The following is a 19,730-nucleotide window of genomic DNA, read 5'->3' as shown; positions in this document are numbered from 1 at the left end:
AAAAAACTTACAAAAGAATGTATAGTAAGAAAAATAGTAGTACTATTTAAGAGAGTAGGGAAATTAGTTCCCATGATCTGACTATAATACTTACTGAATGAGTTGCGGTCAACCACAGCCAGTCTAACTACTGTATATCACAGGGTGGTTCTGGTGCTAAAAAGTGAGGGAACAAAGCAACTTTGAGCCCCTGAAGAAACTAGAAGTCGCTACAATAGAGGAAGTCCATATTATGAAAAACTATTCAAAGTGTTGCAGAAACAAAATGGAACAAACCTTTTTTAAAATGATCTAAATCATGATTAAAAAGAACTGAACCCTAAATCCAGGATTTGATGTCCATGATTTGGAATAGTTGGGGCGGGGAGGCACATTTGTATGTGTCTTCTCAACTTTCAGAGACCTATTATCTTAACCTCCATGGATTTGATAGAGATATCAAAGTGCTGTTAGTGATAATAAATTTGTTTGGTGTTCTTGGTGTTTTTCGTTCTTTGTTGAGTTGGTTCTGATATCCTAATAACTGCTATTTCCTCTGCAAAGCTATATAACATGGTATGTGGCACTGGACATGGTTACTTTTTTCACCTTCCTCCTGCAAGATTAGGAGAACCAGTGATGTCCTTCAGTAATAATGTAGCTCATTCCTGCTCTAGGTATCTTTTTTTCCCTTTCTGCTTATCTGGCTAAGACACTGAGCTTGTCCATCAGAAAGGTTGGCAGTTCGGTCTGGGAGGCTTCGGAGTACCCAACTGGGAAGCATATTATAATGCAGCAATTATGACATGGGTGAAGGATTGGGTGACATTGAGTAGAAGGCGCCTATTGGCCATAGAGGGACATGACCTCCCCCAGGGATGGCATGCCTCCCTCTGGCAAGAAAGAGATACCCACCATAGGTACTTCATGGGACATTATATTCGGAAGATTTTGATGGAGGTCTGGGAAAAGATGAGGAAAAAATACTATCTTAGGGTTCCATGCTGGTTGGCACCATTAGAGGCCTTAACGCATCCCAGTGTATTTAATTGGACCAGAAACATAACATACAAAGACATTATGACAGAAGATGGCAACATGAAAACTAAGATGGAATTAGAGCAGCAGGGCAGGAATCTAGAATGGTGGGAATATTTACAGGTTAGAAACAGGTTTAAAAGCGATAGGATACAGTTTGGGATCTACCAAAACCCTCAGGGGCTAGATAAGATTTTGTTTGGCAGAGATAAGAAAATGTTATCGAAGATTTATCAATTTTTGACCTGTCAAGATGTTAAAGAAGAGATGGATAAAACCATCTAATAGCATGGGAGAGAAACTTTGGCTATGAGATTGAAATGGGCAAATGGTGGAATCTATGGAGTAAGACTATTAAACTTACAATATCTACAGCATTTAAAGAAAACATATACAAGATGGTTTATAGATGGCACTTCCCCCCAACGAAGTTAGCCAAAATGTTTCCTGGGTTATCTCCACTGTGTTGGAATGCAGAAGAAGGGATGGCACATTCTACCATATTTGGTGGTCTTGTACTGAGGCCACGAAATACTGGAGAAGGATTCAAAAATGGCTTAAAGAGGTTACTGGGGCAAGCATGGAATGGAAACCCGAGAATTTTTTATTAAGCATAAAACCAGAAAATATGAGTAAATCAATATGGCGTTTGAGCCTACATATAATTGTGGCCACAAGAATAACTTATGCACAATTTTGGAAATCTACTACCATACCGTCGGAAGATGCCATAATTAAAAAGATCTATGAATGTGCAGAATGGACAGAATGACGGGTTGGCTGACGGACAAAGGAGAAATGGAACATTATCTTAGCTGGAACCTATGGTATATGTGGGCGACAAGGAGAACAGCAGGGACTTAAAACGGGGAAAGTCAAATAGCAGTTGTTAACAATGGGAACTAAAAGTGAACATGGGTATTGTAATAGATCCCTGAATTTTGTAATGAGAAGATGCGGCTTAGAGACTAAACAATGAGGAAGGAAAAAAAAGTTGGGATGTGAATGACTGTCACCGCGGGGGGGGGGGTTGTATGTTTAAAATTGTATTTGTATTTGTATGTTTTACTCTTTAAAAAAATTGTATAACTAATAAAGATTACTTTTTTTTAAAAAAAGAAAGGTTGGCAGTTCGGCATTTCAAATCCCTAGTACAGGTCTCCTGCATGAGCAGGGGGTTGGACTAGATGACCTCCAAGGTCCCTTCCAACTCTGTTACAGTTATTTTGTCATCTCACACATGCCAACAGATATACAATATGCACACACACGAAAAATCTGCAATAATTGGGATAAATGTGTTTAATGCTTTCTCTGATGTTTAATAGGGTTTTCCTCCAGCAGGATGAAAACATATTGATATGCTATGGTTCATTTCTCATAGAATATGTAAACAATTCATTTCATTTTCAGTTACATATAGCCAAGGTGGCGCAGTGGTTAAATGCAGCACTGCAGGCTACTGCTAGATCAGCAGGTCAGCGGTTCAAATCTCACCGGCTCAGGGTTGACTCAGCCTTCCATCCTTCCGAGGTGGGTAAAATGAGGACCCAGATTGTTGGGGGCAATATGCTGACTCTCTGTAAACCGCTTAGAGAGGCCTGAAAGGCCTATGAAGCGGTATATAAGTCTACTGCTATTGCTATTGCTATTCTAATCTATTCTGTCATATTTTCATCTCATATGTTTTACTCATTGGAGAGATGTGACATTGATACATAATATTTCTCATGTTGCTGTATTCTGATCCTTTTTTTTTGGGGGGGGGGGGCAAAACATTACATTTGCAATGTAAAGATTGGCACAGAGTCCCTGCCATCCTTTATGAAATTGTTTCAGTTCATTAACAAATGTCATGCATAATTGCCATGAATTATTATTTATTTTTCTCCTAATCTATATTAATTTGATTATCTGTATTTCAGTTTCATGTTGTGGTTAAAAGCCCAAGCTAGAGACCAGGAAGCTATGAGCCCTAGTCCCACTTTAGGCTTGAAGTCAGCAGGGTGACCTTGGGCCAGTCACTTTCTCTCAGCCTTAGGAAGAAGACAATGATAAACCACTTTTGAAAATCCTTGCCAAGAAAACTTCAAGGACTCATCCAGGCAGTTTATCAGGAGTCCAAAACTCACTTGAGGGTACACACACACACACACACACACACACACACACACCCCATATTCTTGCAGAAATTCTCATCATGAACAGGTTGAAAACAGAAGCTATAATAATCTCAACCAAAGAATTACATGAGGGAATCATTGTAATTTTGGAGTGGACTGGCTTGACCAGGATTTTAAGTCTTCTTGAGTCTGAATATCTTTAGTAGTTGGAAGTGGATTGCAAGTATTCCATTTCTTGTGTTAATTAACTATGTATTTTCAACAACTTTCTAAAATACACATCATAAATGCAATTATTTGTTATATCCCACCTTTCCTCAAGGTGGTTACAGACAGTGCTGTTTTCCTCCACTCCCAATGGTCTTAATTCAACACCTTAAGCAGTAGTTGAAATGCTTGTATTTAAAAGCAAGCTTACTATTCAGTTTCTTGCCTCTTTTCTGGAACTATTTTGATATTTGCTCACTCTAGTAATGAGCATTTTTCCTGCCCTAATACATTGGATGCTATGTATGATCAAATGCTGCTGATTAACTATCTACCCTGAAAGAAACTACTTTCCACCCGGTTGTGCCTTTTCTGTTTATTGTTTATACAATTTCATCAACTGCCACTTCCAAACACACACCATGGACTTCATGTTAGACTTAATTCTCACTAACAGAGAGGAAATGATAGAAGGTGTTGAAGTCACAGGTCAATTGCCTGTGGGCAAGTGACCATGCAATATTGGAATTCAACATTATGCAAACACAAGTAGTAGAACAAAGTCTAGAGTCTTGGATTTTAAGAGAGCTAATTTCAATAAACTTAGAGAGAGCTTGGGAAGAATTCCATGGATGAGAATCTTCAAGGGGAAAACAACTCAAGAAGCTTGGGAAATTTTGAAAAATGAGATTATAAAAGCTCAGTCTAGCACAATACCAATGAAGAAGAAAAATAACAGCTCCCAAAAGAAATCAGCATGGCTTCATAAAAAAACTCTCTGACAAATTGAAAGACAAAAAAGTTAACTAAGGCAGAATATCAGCAAATAGCCCGAGCCTGTAAAGATGAAGCAAGGAAAGCTAAGGCTCACAATGAAGAAAGGCTTGCCACAAAAATTGCAGCAAAACTTAGGAAGTATCAGTTTTTAATTTTTGCCATCTGCTAACATGTAAAATTTAATCAATAAAATTGCCATTATTTTAGATGATTTCTTAAAATTTTGATTTATCTTATGAGGCAGGACACAGGTTTGTCTTGAAACTTTGTAGTTAGCATTATGCTATCTACCCTGAAAGCACTTTCAACAAAATAATGCTAATATATTACTTTAAAACAATGCTAATATGTTATTTTAAAATATAATTCTATCAGATTATTCGCACCAGCAACCTTCAGCTTTGGAACTTCCACATCTCTTCCTGCAAAGATTTTGGTAAGAACATTGTGGAAAGTCTTGAAAACACTTCTGTTGTCAACAGTGTACTAATTGGCTACTTCCATGAAAAGGTATTTGGTTACAATTTTTTCAAAGAATCAAGTTAAAGAGCCAAGAATACAGAATTAAAACCACAGCTTTCCTGGATACTAATTCAGAGTTATGATTTGAGTGAGTCTTAGTAACCAATTTTTTTGAAATCCAAATCATATTCATTTGAAATATATTATTGAAAAAGTTCTATGTGTATCAGAAAAGAAAGTATACTCTCTTGAATTACCATTTTTCTGTCTCCATACATCAACAAACTCTAAATTGTCCATCAGATTTTGAAAAAAACACTTTTGGGTAATTTTCCTTGACTAATTTTAACATTTTTCTGTAAAGTTCTGTTCATTTGTTGGAAGTCACTTCATTCCAATCCCCACTCAAATTTTCATTAGGAGAAATCTATTACTCTCTGTATACGTCATTTATAGAACATCACTTTATTTTATTTATTTATACCCCACTTTTATTATTTTTATACATTTACAGGATCATCATTTGTGGCATAAATTTTCAATATAATAACCTCAGTTCCATGTAAATTAAACTCCCCCCCCCCAACAAATCTACCATGATCATCAATCAATACAAGTTCTGGTTTTAGTTGAGGGTTTTATATAAAATATTTTTCTGGGATTTTTTTGTTCCAACTAAAGTAATTTTTTCACTCAAGATTTTATAAATCAAATATTGTATCATTTTTTTCTAAAGTGAATATTTTTTTTGCAAATAATGATTTTAAAAAATCATTTCAAGAGAATTGTTTTAACTATATTCTATCTTAAACTTTTGTAATTCACGATAAAGCCAAACATTTAGAACAATCTAAACCTGTAGACTTCTTCCTCACGAAATGGATGAAAACATTTCTTGAAACATTTCTTGTTGCAGATCCTGAACTTTATTCTATTAACTTTATCTACTTCTGCCTCAGTATCCTTCTCTTGGCAATTTAAAAAGTTTCCCAAAAACGTTATAATCTTCTCTTTAATATCTTCATCAGAAATCTCTGGAATAGTTCTGAATTTCAGACTGAATTCTTTCCCTTTTAATTCCAATAAAGCCATATTGCAATGTTGAGTACTCTTTCCAATTCTCTGTCCGTAACTTTTGCCTTAATCACCAGAATTTCCATTTTATCATTAATTTGATTTATATGTCCAGGTATTTGCTTTTTAAAGCTTCCCATCTTTCTTACTTATTTCACTTCCTTTTTCATCTTTACAAAACTTTTATCTATTCTTTTTTCAAAGGCTGTCAACTTAGTACCAAGAGATTCTAAATTGTTGAAATCAGAGATTTTGCAGCTTGGAAGTCCATGCACAAGTGCAAGGACGCATGTGTGCAGCTTGAGTTGCATGGCTGGTGGCTCAGGATGCATGTGCACGAGGGATCACCAACCTGCTACTTATGCAAGTTAAACTGTGCACATGCACGGGCAGCCACTTGTGCTGCCTAATTCCGAATAAGCTATGGCCCTGGGGTTGGGGACCCCTGACTGAAATGTTTTCTGAAGCAAATCTTACGTTCCTTTCTCTACAGATTCTTCTAACAACACCTCCCCCTTCTCCCCATGCATGCCACCTTTCAAGTTCTTGCCATTATATTGTAATTCTAAATTGAAAATATCTCCAACAAGAGAAAGGCAAAGGCAAAGTTATCCCTTCTTCTCACTTTTTTTCTTTTCTTTTTTCTTTTCTTTTTTCTTTTCTTTTCTTTTCTTTTTTTTCTTTTCTTTTTTCTTTTCTTTTTCTTTTCTTTTCTTTTTTCTTTGCTTTCTTTTCTTTTCTTTTTTCCTTTTGCTGTACATGTAATGCTGTAATTGCAGTCAAACCTCATATCTACATCTCCATAGTTATAGTCAGACAAACATTATTACTGTTATCTTTTTTTGTAAAATTCACCAATTGTCTGCAGTTTTTAATAAGCAAAAATCATTCCTGCAGAGATTGAATCCACTTGTCTAAGTTAATTACAGTTCATTCTAATGCACTTTCATTGAAAAATAATCTTAAAAACAATAGTCTCCTTTGTCCATTTAAAATTTCTTAAATCATCTCTCTTTTATCTGGAGAGATTTCAGTGTCCAGCATTGGCCCTCTGGGCTCTATCTTTGACTAGCTGTTTCCACTCCTTTGAGGACATCTAGTTCATCATAGCCTCAGCAGAAGCTCTACTTCAAAGGAAATAAAAAAAAACAACTTGTATTCCATCAAAATAATGAAAAAACAGGACAATTTTACTCTTGCCTCCTCCATTTGTCACCCATCTTCCATCTTTATTGAACTATGCTGCCTTGGCAATGATATGGTGAAAATAGGCCAGGATATGGAAATCTAGGGGCAAGCATATTTCTCTTGGAATTATAAGATTCCACATGCCTAGATTTCTTCTAACTAATTTTCTATATTATTCCAGGAATTTCACCATGCCCAAATATATCGCAAGAGAGGTAAGATTGTTTTGCATAAGTGAAGATTGGGAAAGTGGAACTTAAAATGAATCTAATGGATATAAACATTGAATCTTGAAATAGATTTTAGTGTTAAGAATAAGAGAGACTAAATTTTGATTGCTGTAAGTGTGAAGAATGAAGAGAGAACTAGAGAACAAGGAATAGGAGTTAGGTAGAGGATTAGAATGCAGCTAACTTTTATAGCACTGATAAAATATTTTCTTTGGTTTTTCTGTCTCGGGATACTGAGCTCTTGATTTCTCAGTATCTTACTTGTTAAAAGATTTTGAAGCACTCAGCTGTGCCTTGTTCCTTACAGCACCCCAGGGGGCTGATTATCTTTGATTATCTCATGATAAAGAATCTTCTTGTCATAATTTACATATTAATTTATGTAATTCTAGCCTTTAATAATGATGTCTCTTTAACATCATTTAAAACTTTATGACATTAATTTAACAAGAAAGCTAAACCTTCCATTCAGCCAACCATTTTATGTTTAAAATACCCTTTTAACCAATTTTTTTTTAAATTCTACTTTTTGCATTGATTCACACCCACTGCAAATTAACAGGAAAAATAGGTGGAATTTAAATGTGAGTCATGTGTGTACTTCTGCTAAATAGCTATTAGCAATTTAAAAGTAATTGTAATTTCTAGAGATCTATTTTTTTAAAAATGTAACTTTTGTTTTTTGTGCATCTTTTATTTTGTGACCATCCCAAAGACAAGCTGTGGCAAAACATGGAGAGCTTTAAAAACACAAAACATATATCATGGATAACCAAAGCCAGAGAGCAGGCTCTTGATCAGGAGATGCTTTACACAGTTGCTACACTCTGATCACCACAGCTTGACTACTGCAATATGTTGTACATAGGGCTGTCCTTGAAAAACACCTAGAAGAACACCTAGAAGTTTCAACAGAATGAGCAGTGATGGGCATGCTTTGGTATGTCCATATAACACTTTTGCTCCAAGAACTGCACGGGTTGTCAGTTTGCTTCTTGGTATGATTCAAGTGTTGTCTATTACCTATAAAACCATTCATGTTATAAGACCAGGTTAGTTGGGCAACTGCCTAATGCTCACAGTATCTAATCAGTTTGCCTGACAGCATTGTCACACTCTGGTTTCTTTCAATTAAACAGTGCCATCTATCAGAACCCTAGAAGCCTACTTTCTCTGTAGCAGTGTCTGTCTCCCTGAAATCAGGAAGTCCCTCACTTTGTTGTTATTTAGAACAGTTATAAAGTCTTAACTCTTCTCCCAGGCCTTTAACAAAGGTGAATGAAGGCAGCATCAGTTCTTTTTTTCTAACCTTGTCCAGTTTCTGTCATTTTGCTTTTATTTCTTATTTTTGTTTCTGATTGTAACTCTGTTGGTGAATCATACAGAACTGTTGGGAGTTGATTGCAGGGACATACAGTCAGGGGAGGCAGGGGAGGCGGGCCCTCACCAGTGTCATGAGGAAAAGAAAAGAATAATTAAAAGGAAAAAGGCTAAGGTAGTTGCTGCCAGACTCCAGAGTCACAGTAGATGACTCTGAGTCTGCTTAGTGCTAACTGCAGGGGGAGGCGAGAGAACTACGTGCCTCCTTTGCATAAGGAATTTTTCACCTTTTAACCCTTGCTCAGAGTTAAGCAAGGGTTAAAAGGTGAAAAATTCCTTATGCAAAGCAGGCACGTGGTTCTCTGCCTCCTGATCTGGCAGCAGCAAATTGTGCCTAAGTTGCCTTTTTATTTAATTTTTTACATTTTCATCATGGCGGGAGGACAAGAGGAGAGTTGAAATCCACAGCTGGAAAAGGTATGTGGATCGGATGGAGGGAGGGGGGGGGAATTCAAAATTATTGTAATTTAATTTGTAATTTTGTATTGTGAGTAATTTGTGTGTGTGTGTATGTGTGTGTGTGTGCATGTGTTTCTTTCTTCACTTCAGTCGAACAAACTCACTCTCAATTTGAGAGAGAGTTTGTTTGAGAAGAGAGGGGCAGCCCTCATCCCCCCCCACTGGGAGCCCCGTCCTGCTCCCCTCTCCCTTTTCTCCTTCTCCTCTCCCCTTTCTTTGCCGGCTGCTGCCTCGCCCCCCGCCTCCTCTGTCCCCACTGCTGTGTCCAACAGGCCAGGCATCTCGCATTTATGTCCGCCATAAATGCGAGATGCCTGGCCTGTTAGACACAGCGGTGAGGTCGGAGGAGGCGGGGGTGAGGCGGCGGAGCACAGCAGCAGCAGGGACATTCTTATCACTGTGTCTGACAGGCCAGGCATCTCACATTTATGTCCGCGATAAACATGAGACGCCTGGCCTGTTGGACACAGCAGTGGGGTCGGAGGAGGCGGGGGGGGCTAGGTGGCAGAGTGTGGCAGCGGCAGGGACGTTCTCACCGCCGTGTCTGACAGGCCAGGCGTCTCACATTTATGTCCGCCATAAACGCGAGATGCCTGGCCTGTTGGACACAGACTTGGGGATGTTGCTTTTTGCCACTGCTGCACTCTTGCCTCACCAACCATAATCCTCACCGCACATCACTGGTTGATTGGATACACATTTAATAATAAATAAATATCACAAACAAAAATATAAAAAGTATTTAGCAGGGGAGAATGAATAGGACCATGTAATATGAGTTTGTGTGAAAGAAATGATGGTGAGTTTGAGGGAGGTAGAAGAATGGGAATGTAACAGATGCAGCAGATGGACAAGATTAATTGAGATTATGAGCAGCATATTAATTTGATAAGTGAATGAATGAATAAATAATGACATTACTAGAACATCCATAGAGGATCTCCAAGTTATTACCAAATTTAGATTACTACAGCAAGTATCTATTTATGCAGTTTCCAGAGCAAACCTGAACTTGGTGGTGCTGTTCTAAATGCAGTCTTCACTCTTCTACCCATGTCCAAATTTCTGCATGAAAAAGGCAGATCTAAAAGTATCTATACTGAGTTTGGTGGATTAAGATAACTGTCTTAAACTAGTTTAAGCATGAACAGCATTATCATATGCATTCATGCACAACTTAATTTTACACAACTGTTCTTTTTAAACATAATGTCAATGTCTACATTCTTATATTAGGATAGAAGCTGTATGTTGACAGGGCTGAAAACTCCTCAAAAGCATGAACTATGGATTTCACGTGCAACCTTTATGAACTTTGACAGTCACAACTGCACTGAAATTACTAGGTTTAGGTTTAGGTTTAATTTTATTTGTATGCCGCCCTTTTCCCTGAAAGGGACTCAGGGCGGCTCACAACTCAAAAAGGGAGGGGAAATACAAACAGAATAACAAAAACATAAAAACCATACATAGTTAAAAGCACAACAATCATACCATTCGAAGTGGGGCAGCGAGTCTTTAGCCCCAGGCCTGTCGGAACAGCCAGGTTTTAAGGGCTATGCGGAAGGCCTGGAGGGTGGTGAGGGTATGAATCTCCACGGGGAGTTCGTTCCAGAGGGTCGGAGCAGCCACAGAGAAGGCTCTCCTCCGGGTAGTCGCCAGTCGACACTGGCTGGCTGATGGAATTCGGAGGAGGCCTAGTCTGTGGGATCTAATTGGTCTAGTGGAGGTAATTGGCAGTAGGCGGTCTCTCAAGTACCCAGGTCCAATACCATGAAGGGCTTTGTAGATGACGACTAGCACCTTGAAGCGTACCCGGAGATCAACAGGCAGCCAGTGCAGCTCGCGGATAGGTGTTACGTGGGTGAACCGAGGCGCACCCATGATCGCTCGCGCGGCTGCATTCTGGACAAGCTGAAGTCGCCGAATACTCTTCAAGGGCTGCCCCATGTAGAGCACGTTGCAGTAATCCAGTCTGGAGGTCACAAGGGCACGAGTGACTGCTGTGAGAGCCTCCCGGTTCAGGTAGGAACGCAACTGGTGCACCAGGCGAACCTGGGCAAATGCCCCCCTGGTCACAGCTGACAAATGATGTTCAAAAGTCAGCTGTGGGTCCAGGAGGACTCCCAAGTTGCGGACCCTGTCTGAGGGGCGTACCGTTTGACTCCCCAGCCTGATAGGTGGAACACCTGGCCAATTAGTAGGAGGGAAGCACAGCAGCCACTCGGTCTTATCTGGATTGAGTACAAGCTTGTTAACCCCCATCCAGTCCCTAACAGCCTCGAGGCCCTGGCACATCACGTCAATCGCTTCATTGAGTTGGCACGGGGCGGACAGATACAGCTGTGTATCGTCCGCATACTGGTGGTATTTTATCCCGTGCCGTCGAATGATCTCACCCAGCGGTTTCATGTAGATATTAAAGAGGAGGGGGGACAGGACCGAACCCTGCGGCACCCCATACGTTAGGGGCCTAGGGGTCGATCTCTGCCCTCCGACCAACACCGATTGCGACCTGTCCGAGAGGTAAGAGGAGAACCACCATAAGACAGTGCCTCCCACCCCCACCTCCCGCAGTCGTCGCAGAAGGATACCATGGTCGATGGTATTGAAAGCCGCAGAGAGGTCAAGGAGTACCAGGATGGAGGCATGACCTCCATCCCTGGCTCTCCAAAGATCATCGATCAATGCGACCAAAGCGGTTTCCGTGCTGTAGCCAGGCCTGAAACCAGACTGGAAGGGATCTAGATAATTGGTTTCCTCCAAGGACCGCTGGAGCTGAAAGGCTACCACCTTCTCAACAACCTTCCCCACAAAGGGGAGGTTGGAGACTGGACGATAGTTGTTTAGGACGGCTGGATCCAAAGATGGTTTCTTCAGGAGGGGTCTCACCACCGCCACCTTTAATGCGGGGGGAAAGACCCCCTCCCGAAGGGAGGCGGCAACAACCGCCTGGATCCAGCCCCGGGTCACCTCCCTGCTGTTAACAACCAGCCAGGAGGGGCACGGGTCCAGTACACATGTGGAGGCACTTACAGCTCTCATGGCCTTGTCCACATCCTCAGGGGTAACAGCTTGAAAATCAATCCAGTGATGTCCTACCAGATTATCCCTTGGTGCCTCAGCTGGTTCTGCAGAATTGGAGTCCAGGTCTGCCCGAAGCCGAGCAACTTTATCCGCGAGGAATTGGACGTAGTCCTCAGCTCTGCCTTGCAAAGGATCGCTTGTATCCCTCCTATTTAGGAGGGAACGGGTTATCCTGAACAAGGCGGCTGGGCGCGACTCAGCGGAAGCAATCAGAGAGGCAATGTATGTTCTTTTTGTCGTCCTAATTGCCCGGATGTAAACTCTGATGCTGGATGTTAAAAGAGCTCGGTCTGACTCGGACTTACTGGATCTCCATCGATGCTCTAGGCGTCTCTTTCGGCACTTCATCTCCCGGAGTTCCTCAGTAAACCAAGGGGCCCTCCTGGATCCACTGCCTCGGATCGGCTGTAAAGGCGCAATCCGGTTAAGAGCCTCTGTCGCTGCTGAGTTCCAAGCAGCAACCAGAGTCTCCGCCGGACTGCGGGCGAGAGTATCTGTTCTGGTTGCTACCAAGGTCAGGGTAAGTTAGATTTTTGGTACTGAACATGGTTGTGATGAGAAGTGAAAAGTGAGTGTGAAGAACACTAAAGAGGATTGTATACAAATATTTTTGCTCAAAACAGTTCATAGAAAAGAAACAATAAATTTGCATATATACAGTACATATCCAAAGGCAATGCATCTTTTTCAAACAGGACAGCTACATTTGCTGGAATATGGTAACAGAAGAGACCATGGAGTTGATGTCACTTGAGGACAAGCATGCAGACTCTGTTTTCCAAATGTAGAAGATGAAGGTCTATAATGAAGAGCCTCTTTTATCAATGGACTCTCTTCACATTAATGAATTCTGGTTTTATCATGTGGAGAGCCATAGTGGATAGAGGAAGTCTCACACTGCATAAATTCACCTTCTATATCCAGAGAGCCACAAGAGGAAGTTGAGCTAATAGATTGGCTAAATAAAAATAGAAATTCTAAGTGTAATACTTCAGATAAGAGCTTTTAAACTCAAAAAGGCTTATTATACAGTAAACATATGTAGGATTTCCTTTGCTTTAAAGCCAAGCACACACATCTCTACCAACCAGATTCATTTAAATAAAAAAGGATACAGGCTTATTTTGCAGTTCTTAAAGAAAAGCAATAGCAATAGCATTTAGGTTTATATACCATCCCATAGCACTTTATAGCACTCTTTGGGCAGTTTACAGTGTCAAAGCTTTATTTGCATATTGTCCCCAACAATCTCATTTTACTGACCTTGGAAGGATGAGAGGCTGAGTCAACCTTGAACCTATCAGAAGTGAACTATTGCACCACCAGAATCCTGAATTACAGCCCCAACAATAATAACAACAAGAGAAAAGCTCTTTATTGTTTAGCCATAAGAACATATTGTAATGCAATAAAATAAAATAGAAACTAATATAGGGTTTCATACTTGAGCAGAGGATTGGACTAGGGGACCTCCAAGGCCCCTTCCAACTTTGGTATTCTGTTAAAAAAACATACAAAGCAGACATTCAACTCATATTCCTATCACCATTGCAATTTGCCCCAATCCTATTTACATACACAGTTCTCATTTCCACTGTTTTATGCTAAAAGGATATTCAATACTTGTGTTCTGACTGCATATAAAATATATTGTTCTAAGTTCTAAGACAGGGGTGTCAAACTCAAGGCCTGGGGGTTGGATTCGGCTAGTGGGGGAATTAGATCTGGCTCATGGGCCTGCCCTGAAAACAGTGAAGGACCAGCCCACATGGCCCTCCCAAGCTTTGTTTTTGCTGGCAGAGGGCTGCAGAAGGCCATTGCGGCCCAAAATGGAGCCCAGGAGGGCCATGTGCATAATCTCCGAGCTCAGTTTTTGCTGGCAGAGGGCTGCAGGAAGTCATCACAGCTGAAGACAGAGCCCAGGAGGGCCTTCGTGGCTGAAAATGGAGGCTCGATAAGTGACATCAAGCTGGCCATGCCCCCTCTGGCCTCGCCGCCCCCCCAGCACCTGAGTCACAACACAACCCTGATGCATAAGGTGACCAGACGTCCCGCTTTTGGCGGGACACCCCCGCTTTTTAATGCATTTTCCCACGTCCCACCCGCCTTTTTAAAAGGCACGCTTTTTTTGGCGCTCGCAGCTCCCGCCCATCAGCTGCTAGCTTGCTGGGCTGGCTCATCGTTCTGTTCTCTATCCTACCTACCTACAAATTTAAGCCAGCCCAGCCTGCCGCTCACTGATTGGATTGGCCTGGACTCCAGCCAATCAGTGAGCTGGCTGGGATGGAAAATGTGGCGTGCTTAAAGTTTTCCATCCCAGCCAGCTCACTGATTGGCTGGAGTCCGCTTAGCACGCACGCACCCCCCTCCTCTCTGCCCCCCCTCTGCAACCCCGGATACCCTCTGCCGCCGTGCCTGAAGCATGGGAGCGCTCACCAGCCGGCAGAACGCCGGAGTGGAAGAGGTGGATGTCCCGTCCAATTCCCTCTACAGATACCCCCCAAAATCTGGTAAGACGGAGCAAGCGGGGGGGGGAATATGCGAGAGGTTTGCGGGGAGTCCTGCCTGGCAGGGTTTTGCGCGCGCTCCGTACTCTGAGTTGAGGGAATGGCGAGCAGCGGCTGCAACCCCAGAGTTCGGCTAGGCGAGAACTTTAAGGCGAGCGGCGGGACGGACCCTTGCTGTCAATCTCCCCCCCCTTGTGCCTTTTCGCAGCCGTCCCATCGTTCTCCCGCCAGTGGGGCTGCTCCTGTGATCCCCCCCCCCGTGGCTGCGAAGGAGTTTCCCGAGAGTTTTAGAGGGTCAGGAGTACGACCCTCATTGCAACGTCGCCATTTGCAAGCTCCGGCTGCTTGGGAGGGTGGTTATTTATTTATTTTTTCTTCTTGCTTCCGCTTTCTTGCCGGCTTGCAAGGATTGTGGTGGCGGCTTGGATGGAAATAGTGACATTCGTGGCATCGCGCTTGGGGTTAAAAACTGCTTTTCGTTCGTGGCAGCAACTGCTCTTTGAGAATTCTTGCTTGAAAAAACAGGACTCCCTCACGCGGTCCTGAATTGAGGTCCATCTCCCTCCACCCCTAATTAAAAAGCCCCTGGTAAATTCTTGCCTGTCCTGTGCCACTTGGCATGCCTGCCTGTTTAGTTGTTATTGCGCTGATTGAATTCTAAAATACCGCATCAATCTACCCCATCCGGAGGTGGCGGCAAGAGCAGTGCGTTGTTGTTGTTGGGGCCAGCCTGCTCGTCCATGGCTGGAGCCGTCGTCGCGGGCGTTAGGGACCTTCCGTTCTTCCTCCGCACCTCGCCCGAGCAGTCGTTACAGTCGCTGCCCGGCTCCAGCCATGGACGAGCAGGCTGGCCCCAACAACAACAACGCACTGCTCTTGCCGCCACCTCCGGATGGGAAGCAACCACGCCTGTGCGGCCCCTGTGCTGCGGTGGGAAGCGAGTCTGCAAGGCTTGGTTGCTTCCCATCCGGAGGTGGCGGCAAGAGCAGCGCGTTGTTGTTGTTGGGGCCAGCCTGCTCGTCCATGGCTGGAGCCGTCGTCGCGGGCGTTAGGGACCTTCCGTTCTTCCTCCGCACCTCGCCCGAGCAGTCGTAACAGTCGCTGCCCGGCTCCAGCCATGGACGAGCAGGCTGGCCCCAACAACAACAACGCACTGCTCTTGCCGCCACCTCCGGATGGGAAGCAACCACACCTGTGCGGCCCCTGTGCTGCGGTGGGAAGCGAGTCTGCAAGGCTTGGTTGCTTCCCATCCGGAGGTGGCGGCAAGAGCAGCGCGTTGTTGTTGTTGGGGCCAGCCTGCTCGTCCATGGCTGGAGCCGTCGTCGCGGGCGTTAGGGACCTTCCGTTCTTCCTTCGCACCTCGCCCGAGCAGTCGTTACAGTCGCTGCCCAGCTCCAGCCATGGACGAGCAAGCTGGCCCCAACAACAACAGTGCACTGCTCTTGCCGCCACCTCCGGATGGGAAGCAACCACGCCTGTGCGGCCCCTGTGCTGCGGTGGGAAGCGAGTCTGCAAGGCTTGGTTGCTTCCCGCCACCGCCGCTTCCCTCGTCCATCTCGATTGCTGGAAGCAGTAACAAACGGCGCGTCTGCTCCGCTGTCAGCGCCTTGACAGCCACCCCAGCCGGCGGCTACCGGGCCTCACTTGAGTCAATTGCAAAACCGCGTTCAGCGCTTTGAGGACCTGAGGCATCTTGGGAAATGCAGTTCCCTATCGGAAAGAATGGAGTAGCTGCGAATTTGTAACAACAGAAGATAATAACTTGGTGCTTCGCAGGTTACGAAAATCTCAAGTTTGATTTGCACACTGTTTTTTAAAAGTTAGATAAAGAAATTATGCTGTGAAAGCGACTAGAAAGCCTCCCCTCCCCTTCTTGTGTGCGAGAAAGGGAAGGAGATGAAGGAAGGAGGGAGGGGGGAAGGAAAAAGAAGAAGGGAGGGGGGAGAAGATGGAAGGAGAAAAGATGGATGGAAGGAGAAAGAATGGGAGGAGAAGGAGGAAGATGGAAGAAAAAAAGAAGAAAAAGAAGAAGGGAGGGAGAAAAGAGGGAAGGAGGTAGGAAGAAAAGGGGAAGAGAGGGAAAGAGCAGAAAGACAAAGAGGATGAAGTTGATAGGCAAGAGGAAAGAAGAAGGAAGGAAAAAGAAAAAGGGAGGGAGAGAGGAAAGAAGAAAAGATGGAACTAGAAAGGAAAGAAGGGAGGGAGGAAAGGGGAAGACAGGGAAAGAGCAGAAAGACAGAGAAGGTGAAGGTAGATAGGCAGAAGGAAGGAAGAAGGAAGAAATAGGAAAGGAGGGAAGGAGGAAGGAACAGAAGCGAAGAGGAAGAGAGAAATGGAAAGAGCAGAAAGACAGAGAAGGTAGATAGGCAAAAGAAATGAAGCTGAAAGAATGGAAGGAGGAAGGAAGAGAAAAGGAGGAAGGGAGTGAGTGAGGAAAGAAGAGAGGATGTAAGGAGAAAGGAAGGGAGGGAAAGAGCAGAAGACGGATAAGGTGAAGGTAGATAAGCAAGAGGAATGAAGGAAGAAGTGAGGAGTCTCGGGGAGGGGGAAAACATTTAGTGACCAAAGTTACAATGGCATTGAAAAAAGTGACTGATGATCATTTTTCACACTTAGCGACCGTTGCGACCATTTTTCACACTTAGCGACCGTTGCAGCATCCTCATGGTCACGTGATCAAAATTTTGTTTGGCAACAGATTCGTATTTATGCTGGTTTCAGTGTCCTGGGGTGACCTTTTGACAAAAAAATTTTTTTTTTAATCAAGGCCCCCCCCCCCCCCCGGTCAAAGGCGTCCCTCTTTTCCAATCTGAAAATCTGGTCAGCTTACTGATGCAGCACTCAATGAAATCGAGTTTGACACCCCTATACTAAAATATAAGTCCCAGAGTCATTTGTCATATAGGTATACACATATACAAGCATGTATGTATGGTCCATGCATATATTTTCAAACAAACATACATAAAATAAAAATGAACAATCACAAAATAGAAAGGGAAAAAATTACACATTGAATAACACATAAAGAAAATAGCAACAAAAAATTTGCAATTTCAACTTGATCAATCTGATTTTGTAAGTCTTTAAAGAGGAAAACTAAATTCACCCAGCTTGTCAAATAGCTTTTTCAAAAGGCAGAGGTAGTATGACATTTTCCGATTAACAGAATATACAATTTTCTCAAAATTGTCTAAATTGCACATGTCTGAAATGATAATATTTTGCCATCTCCTGTTGGATCCCACCTTTGTGCTTGAAGACAACTGAATATAGTTGCTGTGTGGTTTAGGAACCCATCCTTTCCCATTATTAAAAAGCTCTCTCCTTAGCTGGCTTCCATTCTGGCTAAGCAAACCTTGGGAGAGATGCTTTGCTTCAACAAGGCTCTGAGCAAAGTACCTCTTTGAAGATGTTTTGTGAAGCAATGCTTCTAAAGAAGAAAATGCTGCTTTCATGTTGATTTTGAGGCATGCTCAGAAGACTCTTCTGGCCAAAGGAAGCACCAGAAGCACAAAGGGTCCAGGGGGATGAATAGTGCTAGGAACACAAAGCTCCTTGTCAAGATACTGTTCAGCTGCCTCACACAAGCCTAATTTTCACTGTTCATGCTCATGGCAATTCTTAGTCTTTCCAAGAGAATTGTATTTAAGTAATAATAAAAATAGCTTAGAACTGGTGGTGGGGACTCGTTCTTGGAAGGAAACATCAAAGCTAAAGTAGTAATATTAATAATAACAACCATGCATTACTAGAACATATACTGTTTTTAAAATCTATATGGAGTCAGGAATAACTGGGGTATGAAATTAGTGAGTAGATTAAAAAAAAACTGCTTATTTGAGATACCTGCCATTGAGACCAGAAAAAACATTACTGCCTTTTCTCCAATCCTAGCAATTTTCCTCTTGCTTAACAATTTCTTGGCTGAAATATGCATTCTAAAAATTGTTCACATATTTTAGCTAATGGGAATGTGTGAAAACAGTCAATAGTTAGAAACATTGTGCAAAAGACTGGAAATGCATTACTAATGGAAGAGTTGTTTGGTGGTCTGAGACACACCATGTTTCCCTGAAAATAAGACAGGGTCTTATTTTGTTTACACCCCCCCCCAAAAAAAAATAAGTGCTTGGCCTTATTTTTGGGGAGGTCTTATTATTTCTGAGGTGCAGGAAGTGACGAGTGTGGTCATCTCATGGCTGTTGTTGTGTTGCAATATTTTCGGGGAGGGCTTACTTTCGGGGAGGGCTTATTTTAGTGCATGCGCTCAAAAGCCCAATTGGGCTCATTATCCTGGGAGGTCTTATTTTCAGGGAAACAGGGTAGCAAAAAGAAAACATTGCCAAGAAAACTGCTGTTGATTTGATCAACAACACCAACATCGTATTTTACATTTTTGAATTCTCAGTTTTCATTGGATGGGATTTTATAGCTTCCGTTAATTGTCCTATGATATAGTATGTTCCCCTTCTTTTTCAGGAGGCTTTATTATCAGAACAGAACAAGTCCTCCTCCTCAATGCCTCAAACTGGCTGTCATTTCCATTCCCTCACTGTACCATCCTCAAAGATCTAGACGGCTCTTTCATTGGACAACCAGGAAGTCAGATCCTTCCTTCTCTGGATATTCTTCCAGATTCCTGTAGGACAATTGTCAATGCCAGTCAAGCTGTCAATGCCAGTTGTTGTTTTGCAAATGTTACTTTTCATTGTATGTCTATTGGCCTGTAAGTTTTTGCTTTTTTTCCCCTAGCATGCAATTGTACAAAATTTAGGAAGTCACACTTTAGCAAGATAATAGGTTGCAAAAATAAGTTTCTGGCTTAGGCAATCTTGAGAAAACAATGTGTTAAAAACATCCAGTATCACAAAAGTCATTTCATTGTTGGGAAAACATATGAATGGGACAGGAACATCCAGCAATTGCATACAGAGTAATTGCAGGGAAAATGTATTATTTAAAATAAAAATACATTAGGTTAAGGATATAGATCTATTGATGTTAGCTGCTTGAAAGCCGAGGTGAAGGTTCTAATCTACCATCAGCCATGCCCTAAAATCAGAAAATTCTAGTAGATAGACCCTCAGAAGTGAGCCTGGACCTCTTACATAGGTTTTAAAACTTGGGTAAATACATAGATGTCCTTGAATAAACTATTGGATTTAATTTTAAATTTTTGGAATAACAGCACACAATCATGCTTTCAGTATTTGCAC

General features: G+C 42.4%; 1 protein-coding gene across 1 annotated transcript in view; it reads left to right on the top strand.

Annotated features, from left to right (window-relative positions):
* Positions 1-19,730, top strand: part of PKHD1 (PKHD1 ciliary IPT domain containing fibrocystin/polyductin) — a 254,912-nt gene that overhangs the window by 119,482 nt on the left and 115,700 nt on the right. Inside the window, 5 exon segments of the mRNA XM_032213028.1 lie at positions 544-656; positions 2,346-2,406; positions 4,500-4,634; positions 10,154-10,238; positions 18,994-19,190. Coding sequence (XP_032068919.1) covers positions 544-656; positions 2,346-2,406; positions 4,500-4,634; positions 10,154-10,238; positions 18,994-19,190 — 591 coding nt within the window.

The sequence above is a fragment of the Thamnophis elegans genome, chromosome 3 (genome assembly GCF_009769535.1).
Source record: "Thamnophis elegans isolate rThaEle1 chromosome 3, rThaEle1.pri, whole genome shotgun sequence".
Classification (NCBI taxonomy): Eukaryota; Metazoa; Chordata; class Lepidosauria; order Squamata; family Colubridae; genus Thamnophis; species Thamnophis elegans.
Note: the sequence above shows the minus strand (reverse complement) of the source record. Positions and strands in the feature narration are given on the sequence as shown.